We start from the raw sequence: 8,388 nt of genomic DNA on the forward strand, positions 1-8,388 counted from the left end.
TAGGGTTAGGGTTAGGGTTAGGGTTAGTGTTAGGGTCAGGGTCAGGGTTACGGGGGGCGTGAGCGTTGGGCGGTTTCCGTCACGCACCGACAGCATCCCGCACGTCCGTTACCACGGTGATGTCGTCGATGTACGTTGCCGGAGTCGTGTAGAGCAGCACTGTGCGATGGATGCCGGCATAGTTGAAGAAATCAAAGTTGAGATTCTGCACGAAGTATCCGGGTGGGTACCTGTACGCATAGATAGATACATGTATGAGACAAATACATAGACCAATACACTATAGGACATCTATACCTACACGCACAGATAGACACTTGTATACAAATACACTATGGGATACCTATACCTATAATTATAGATACCTGTATACAAATATACAAATACTCAGTCCTGTATGCAAATACATTAACGAACACGTATGTCTATACGCAGCACAAGAATAGCACAGAGAGCACAAACTTCTCTCGGTTGAACAACTCTCACGACACAGAGCGAACGGGTGATGAGAAGTTCTCCTCGGAACCGCGCGCATCTCGCGAACGAACTCACATGTTCGTGTCGTTCTTGTACTCGATCGAGCCCGTCGGCAGCGTGAACGGTGACAGCGTGTTGTTGATGGCGACCGTGACGCGGTTGCCGCGGCGACCGTCGCTCAGCAGATGCCCGACATCGGCCTCGAACGGAAGGTGACCACCGTCGTGGCTGACCGCCCGCTGGCCGTTGACCCACTGATGACCGCGAGAAAGAACGCGAGGATGAGCGGGGTAGTTTTTATAACTATTTATAGGGAGTTTTTATCATTTTTATGAACGCCGTTGTTCTTAAATCGTAGCTTAGTCGCTTATGCACTAGACGCCGACGTACATTGTTGTCAACGTCGCATTCGAAATTAATTTCTGACACCGCTTTTGCACACTCCGCAGGTTTATGCTCGTCGTTCTAACAGATGGAACGATGCGCCGCACACGCACGCACGCACGCACGCACACATGCACACACACACATGCACACGGATTACGCACCACAATGGTGTAATAGTGAGCGCTGCCGAACCGCAGAACCACGCGCAGATCGTCGGTGCGCCACCTGGTGGGAGCGAAGAACTCGCGGTCGTACCACACCCATCCGACGTAATCCCGGATCGCCGCGTCCTGCGTGATGTCGTTGTAGCTGGCCGGCACCGGCATGGGTATCACCGGTCCCGTCTGCGGACGACGGATTATCGAAATGTGCATCGTTATTCAAGACATTCGTTTGAATGAAATACAGTCAAAGCCGCATGCACGGGTCACTCGAGGGTAAGGTTCTTAATAGACAGGTGTGTGTTTCATGGAGATGGCTTTCCTGAATAACTGCTACTCAAGAAAAACACCAAAAATGTCCTTTATAGATAGGTCAAATGACATGTCCTGTTCTACAAAGATGTTTTTGCAATAACTAGGACCAAAGAGAAATGACAAAATCGTCATTTATAAACAGGTGGCTGTGTCTATAAACAGGTGTCTGTGTCTATAAAGTAGTTTTTCAGCAATAGCTGCCACTCGAAGGGAAATGGCAAACGTCCTTTACGGACAAATGCCGATTCTACAGAGGTGTTTGCTAACAGGGGTTTGACTGTACCTGGGACAGTGGCTTGCTGTACCATTGTTCACGGAATCCGGCATCCTGGTCACTGCCGGACGTGCGAAAGCTCCACATACCGGACAGCTCCTTCGTCTCTCTACTCTCGGAGTCCCTCGGATACAACATCCCACCTCACGGAAGAAGCAGCGGAACAGCGAACGGTAAACATCGACGTGTTAGAACACGCGCCACCTTTAATAACAATTACTAAATTGCGGAACATTAAGGAGTCATGTAATTGCTGAACATCAGGGTAATGCGGTGCACCGTGACGCATATCTCTACCATACAGCCCTGGTCCTCCTACCACAGGCCTACAGCAACAGGCTGAGGGATGCACAGTTGAGCTAGGCAGTCGATCGGGTTGTACTGGCATGCTCCATTTGTGTTAGCCCAAAACGAAACCCGGGGACAATGCAAGAAAGGTGTTGCCACATGGACGCACCCCAAAGTGCACCAGACACACGCGAAAACAAAATGGCCACCTTTTAACGACGAGGGCGTCTCTCTCGCGACCTTCGCGGCGGCGGCGGCGCCGGGAGCGTCGTCTTCGCGTGGCAACGATTTCACCATGATCACGGACGCGCGCCGCGCCGTGGCTGTACCCGGAGTCGGAGCAGTGGCAAGCATCAGCAGAGTTCCGCACAGTAACACCGCGCCGCCGGCACGGTCGCGAGCGGCGGAAGCCATCGTGACGTGCCGCGAGTTGCTGCTGCCTCGATCGAATGCCTCCCAAGCTGTGCCAATTAAAATTACGACAAAATTATGCATTTATTCAATTCTCAACACGCGCACGCATGCTCGCACGCACGTACGTGCACACATTAGCATTGTGACATGGCATGTGTTGCCCGCTTGCTCCTTAATCTCGAAGCTTCTTAAAGCTGTATTGGCCTCTTTTATGTAGCACTGTATGGCAATGTCTCATACCAGTGGCACATGTATATGTGTATATTGATGTGCCGTTCCAGCCTCCAGGCACAGGCACTTGGAGTGTTTCAATAAAATATAATGCTAAATAAATACGAAATCCATTTACTACCAAAGTCTTAATGTTTCTCTACTCTCTTTCACCTATTATTGCTGAAAATTTCCGGTAAATGCCATCCAAATGCTCATCTGTAACACACAAGTACACCGCACGCTAGCTGCTGCACACTGACTCATAAATATATAAGCAGGCGTAGGAAAAAAAGCCGTGCTGCCAAAATCGCTCACGCTTTCGCTTGAATTTCGATACGATTACAACACAAAATTCAACCATTCGTAATACTCCATGTTTGTTTCTATTTGAAGGAAGTGTTCACTTGTTATAAAAACATATTGTCTGTGTTCGTAACCGAGCCTTGCTGTCACGGAAATCACCAAAGGCCTGACGAAATTCTCTGCGGTTCGCTCCCGTTGCGCATTTACGTAACATGGCTGTCGGAATCAGGAAACACCCACCAGGCGCTCTTCGTGACTCGCGCTCATTTTTGGGCCGCGAACGCTGACCCAACGCTTTTGCAACGCTCCACTGCAGCTATTGACGAGGCCTCGTACCCGGGAGTTGGAAAGCAGCGTGGTTACGTTTCCCAAAATGCAGTGCGCCGCCGTATAGCCCGTGTACTTTGCAGCCATTTACATAAAACTGGCGCAACGGGCGGCGCGAACGCTGAGAACTTTGCGTCAGGCTTTGTGTGATTTGCCGCTGACACAGCTCGCGTCTTACGAAACACAGACAGTATGGTTTTTTATAACAAGTAAACACTGGTTCATTCAAATAGAACAAAGAATGCTCAGTAGAATGATGAATATTTGATGTTTCACTCGTATGACAATCAAGCGAGCGATCGACGCGAATTGTTGCAGCCACTCGCTTTTCCGTACCTCTATATATTTATTTCGTCAGTGTGCAGCAGCCTAGCCGTGCGGTTAGCCCACAAGTTCCCATCTCGTCTTAACACTTACGTGGCGAGCAGGCTTACACGTCCTCCGCCGTGTAAACTAGTCGGAGAGCCTGGTCGTTAGCGTGTGCTCGGGTACTTGTGTGTTGCAAGATGGGCATTTAAACCGGCACCTTACAGGTACATTATAGGCCGAAATTTACGAGAGTAAGAGAAACATTAAGACTTTTGGTAGATAATATACATTTCGGGTTTATTTACCATTCTTTTTTTATTGAGAACGATTCTCCTTCAAAAGTGCCTCGTGCCCTGAGGGCCTGGCTGTGTTCCGAGGCCTCCATCAATGCATGATGCAACCAAGTCATGGTAATTGTTATTATTATTACTATTAATTTGTCAAGTTTATCAGTAACATACTGAAATCATCCCTAATAATGAACAAGCGCTAAAATAATGAACCGCTCACAACATGAACTTTNCCATCAATCATGATCAACCAAGTCATGGTATTGTTATATTATTACTATTATTTGGTATAGTAACATTACTGAAATCATCTAATAATGAACAAGCCTAAAATAACTGAACACCGTCACAAATGAACTTTGGCAACGGGTTAGGAATCCGACAAAAATGCTTACCAGAAGTTAGGAAGTACATGTAGCATACACGTTGATCAAGTTGATTTTGCGCGACCAAAATGTTTACGTAAGACGGCGCCACCTCTTGGACACATTATGAGTTTATAAATTAGCGAGCATATACCCGCGCGCATTATGCAAAGATATTTATGTAATGTGCATTCGATAGGGTGCTTAGACGTTTTTGAGTTTATATTTTGTAAGGAGAGCATAAAATATAGCATAGTTATATAATGTGCTCCCGAAATTAAATAAAAATAAACAATTTTCCCTGTGCAGAATTCGAACCTGTGGCAATTTTCCCTATGGCACAACGGGAAACCCGCCGTTCGCGCATGTCCAGTAGCTGCTACATAAGTACTTAACATGGTCTTTTAACCAAATTATATGTTAAAAAAAAAGAATATATTTGTCACAGTAGTATGGCTTAAACAAGCAATCGTGATGGCTGGNTATATATATATATATATATATATATATATATATATAAATTATAGTGGCCTGTATTATTTGCAGCGAAGTGCAAATTCGCAGTGTGTGGACTCCCGGTGATAACGAGGAAAGGTCAAGTAACTCGAGTCACGACTACCTATATCGGCAGGTCCCTGTCCTGATAGCTGCTGATATATGTTAACGCGTGTGTGTAGTGCACCACCGTAGCCCAGCTCCTTACCTCTCCTCACCGTCGCCTGCGGAGACATCAACCGGTTTCCTTCCTCCCGTGGACGCGCATTCGTGTCTCCGCGCTATTCCAAACTAACGTGATATATTAGCCGGCATTCTCGGCCGTGTATATATATATATATATATTTTTTTTTATCATCATCGTTGTCGTCATGGAGAAATTCCTCGGAAAGTACGAGAACACGAAGAACGAGCTGTTCGACGAATACTTGGCGTATAAAAGTAAGTAGATAGATAGGTAAAGTTATACAACAAGAGAGAGGGAGAGAGGAGGAAAAAGACAGTTGGGGAGCGTGAGAGGGAGAGTGCACGTGAGCTAGATATGGTTAAAAAAGAGAGTGGTAATGAGAGAGAGAGAGAGAGAGAGAGAGAGAGAGAGAGAGGAGAGAGAGATGAGAGAGAGAGGAGAGCCGAGAGATTAGAGGAGAGAGAGAGAGAGAGAGTTGAGAGAGAGAAGAGGAGAGAGAGAGAGAGAGAGATGAGGAGAGCGGAGAGAGAAGAGAGAGAGAGAGAGAGAGAGAGAGGAGATGGAGAGAGAGAGAGAAGAGACAGAGAGAGAGAAGAGAGAGAGAGAGCATGAGAGAGAGAGAGAGAGAGAGAGATGAGAGAGAGAGAGGAGGAGAGATGAGAGAGAGAGAGGAGCAGAGAGCAAGGTTAGCTTAAATGGTGCATGGTAAGATAGAGAGAGATGGAGAGCGGTGGGAGGCAAGAGAGAGCGAGTGGCGGGACATACAGTACGATTTAGGAGAGAGAGAGCGAGATAGTAACGAAGAGAGAGGCAGAGAGAGAGAGAGAGAGAGGAGAGAGAGAGTATGTAGAGTGGGGAAGAGAGAGAGAGAGAGGGAGATGAGAGGAGAGGAGCTAGAAGCAGGAGCACGCGAGCGACGAGAGTTAAGAAGGAGATGAGAGATTAGAGAGAGAGAGTAGAGAGAGCGAGAGAGAGAGGGAGAGAGAGGCATGATGATGTAGAGGGGAGACGAGGAGAGAGTAGCCGAGAGATGTAGAGCGATGCAGAGAGAGAGAGAGAGAGACGAGAGACGAGAGAGAGAGAGAGAGCAGAGAGAGATGAGCTAGAGAGCAGAGAGAGAGATGAGTAGATGCTAAAGGGATTGAATGTAATTGAGTAGCGAAAAGCGTGTGGAGCAATGAGAGGCTGAGTGGGCGGAATACAGTACGATTCGGACGAGAGAGAGAGAGAGAGAGAGAGAGACAGAGATGAGACAGAGAGAGTATCAAAAATGAGGATGATGAGCGCTGCGCAAGATTGGAGAGAGATGTGGAGAAAGAGAGAGATGAGAGAGAGAGGAGAGATGAGATTGAGAGCGCGCGAAAGCTAGAGAGAGAGATCGAGAGAGAAGAGAGAGATCGAGCGCGCGAAGAGAGAGAGAGTCAGAGAGAGAGAGAGAGACAGAGAGTAGAGAGAGAGAGAGAGAGAGAGAGAGAAAGGAGAGAGACAGATGAGCGCGTCGCGAATGAGAGAGGAGAGAGCGCGCGAAAGAGAGGAGAGAGAGAGAGAGAGCGCGCGTAAAGAGAGAGAGAGAGCTGCGCCGCAGAGGAAGAGCAGAGTGTGAGATTATATATTATATATATATATATTATTATATTTTATACAGAGAGAGAGAGAGGATGGAGAGACGGAGAGAGAGAGAGAGAGATGAGCGGTATGACGAGATGAGAGAGAGAAAGAGAGAGAGCAGAGGAGAAAGAGAGAGAGAGACGAGTAGGAGAAGATGAGAGAGAGAGAGAAAGAGAGAGAGAGAGAGAGAGAGAGAGAGAGAGAGGGAGTGGCGATGCGATATCACTATTCCAATAATATATTCGCAGAGGTATGGCCGTTCCTGAAGCAGGTTGCCAAGGCAACGACCACATACATGGAGCTACTGGAGATAGGGCCCGAACAGTACCAGTCCAAAACCTACGTTATATTCCAGAGCTTTGTCAACTTAAAGTTTCATATGGGGGAGACGGTTGAATCGAAAAGCCCTATGGGTCAGAAGCTGAGCGTAAGTATCAATAAAGCTTTGTACTATACAGTCGTTCCTCACCCCCCACCCCACGCAATGCATCTAACCCGCAATGCATAACACGACGCGCACACCGCAAGCCCTCTAGCGGCCAGTAACGTCAACTCAGTAGCGCTACATTCTGTGTTCGACTTTTCAAGTTCATAACTTTTGTAAAACAATTTATGACCGAAGCGTGACTGCCTTTTCTGACCGCTTGCGTCAGTCTTTGGCCTGACGACTAGCGTGCTCTCCAGCTCTGATGTATTGTATCGTGATCGGACTAGCTGTCGATGACTGTGCGATGTTTTTTATCGATATTGTAGAACATCTACACGCTTGAGAATGGCAATCTGATACTGAAAGTGACAGAACCAGAAAATGACAACCTAGAGGATGTCTACGTGCATGAGATGATTGATGAAGACACCCTCCTGCTAGTGAGTGCACCATGATAGCAGATCAATATCCAATCAATCTGATGTATATATATATATATATATATGACTGTGTGTGACAGTGTGTGCGTGTGCGTGTGTGTGGGCGTGGGCGTGTGTGCGTGTGCGTTGCGTGTGAGTGTGTGTGTGTGTGTGTGTGTGTGTGTGTGTGTGTGTGTTGTTGTGTGTGTGTGTGTGTGTGGCGTGGTGTGTTGTGTATATATATATATATATGCCTGCACGCACGCCCGCCACACACATTTATAATCACATATATACGTTGGAATTTCCAATCTCTCTATTAACACACATTGCAGCCGGGGACAGTGACTGGTCTGCAAGCGTTGTTTGGTCAAGTGTAAGAAGAAGTGATGGGAGAGGCACGACCACAGCTGCCTTCACATAAACGCTTCCACGTTATCATTGCCAGGCTCTCCAGTCTCGATCAGTCAAGGAATGCAACGCCCTCTGCACGCGTTATCTCGCTCTTTTCTCTCCTCTCTCTCACCAACTCTTTTGGTCGCATATATAATATCATATCTTATATATCTTATCATCTAATATCTATCTATCTATCTATCATCTATCTATCTATCTATCTACTCTTCGCTGCCGTATTGACCTTCCTCGTTTCACTCTCTCGCGCTGACTTTCTCTCGATCGCTCTCGCTCTTTCTCTCTCGCTCTCGCTCTCTTCTCTCGCCTTCGCTCTCTTTCTCNGTGTGTGTGTGTGTGTGTGTGTGTGTGTGTGTGTGTGTGTGTGTGTGTGTGTGCGTGTGTGTGTGCGTGTGTGTTGTGTATATATATATATGCACGCACGCACGCACGCACACACATTATAATCACATATATACGTTGGATTTCCATCTCCCATTAACAGCACATGCCAGCTGGGGAAGGACTGGTCTGCAAGCGTTGGTTTGTCAAGTGTAAGAAGAAGTGATGGGAGAGCACGACGACAGCTGCCTTCACATAAACGCTTCCACGTTAGTCCATTAGCCAGGCTCTCCCAGTCTCGACTCAGTCAAGGAACGCACCACTCTCACGCGTTATCTCGCTTTCTTTCTCTCCCTCTCTCTCACTCACTCTTTTGTCGCATATATATATATAT

The 8,388-nt window shown here is 47.2% G+C and overlaps 2 protein-coding genes across 3 annotated transcripts in view; one reads left to right on the forward strand and one right to left on the reverse strand.

The window, feature by feature from the left end:
- LOC106819603 (beta-glucuronidase-like) overlaps positions 1–4,197 on the reverse strand; it is a 9,474-nt gene extending 5,277 nt beyond the window's left edge. The window contains exons 1-6 of one of the 2 annotated variants that reach the window (XM_014824213.1): positions 4,154–4,197; positions 2,112–2,363; positions 1,624–1,757; positions 1,026–1,208; positions 553–731; positions 88–230 (exon numbers count right to left, since the gene is read on the reverse strand). In XM_014824213.1, coding sequence (XP_014679699.1) covers positions 88–230; positions 553–731; positions 1,026–1,208; positions 1,624–1,757; positions 2,112–2,363; positions 4,154–4,172 — 910 coding nt within the window. In that variant the 5' untranslated portion in view covers positions 4,173–4,197. The remainder of the gene's footprint in view (positions 1–87; positions 231–552; positions 732–1,025; positions 1,209–1,623; positions 1,758–2,111; positions 2,364–4,153) is intronic. The other variant, XM_014824214.1, reaches the window with a different exon arrangement.
- A 630-nt stretch (positions 4,198–4,827) lies between these two features.
- On the forward strand, positions 4,828–8,367 carry LOC106819604 (fatty acid-binding protein homolog 3-like). The gene is made up of 4 exons (XM_014824215.1): positions 4,828–5,059; positions 6,662–6,840; positions 7,167–7,280; positions 8,158–8,367. The coding sequence occupies exons 1-4, from the start codon at positions 4,990–4,992 to the stop codon at positions 8,218–8,220; spliced, it is 426 nt and encodes a 141-aa protein (XP_014679701.1). The 5' UTR covers positions 4,828–4,989; the 3' UTR covers positions 8,221–8,367.
- The last annotated feature ends 21 nt before the right edge of the window (positions 8,368–8,388 follow it).

Source organism: Priapulus caudatus, unplaced genomic scaffold, assembly GCF_000485595.1.
Source record: "Priapulus caudatus unplaced genomic scaffold, Priapulus_caudatus-5.0.1 Scaffold3801, whole genome shotgun sequence".
NCBI lineage: Eukaryota > Metazoa > Priapulida > Priapulimorpha > Priapulimorphida > Priapulidae > Priapulus > Priapulus caudatus.

Bases quoted from the DNA above. Each gene is read 5' to 3' on its own strand.
- LOC106819604 (XM_014824215.1), top strand. From the start codon at position 4,990: ATGGAGAAATTCCTCGGAAAGTACGAGAACACGAAGAACGAGCTGTTC. The intron at 6,841-7,166 runs GTAAGTATCAAT...TCGATATTGTAG, and splicing joins CTATGGGTCAGAAGCTGAGC to AACATCTACACGCTTGAGAA. The intron at 7,281-8,157 runs GTGAGTGCACCA...TCCCATTAACAG, and splicing joins ATGAAGACACCCTCCTGCTA to CACATGCCAGCTGGGGAAGG.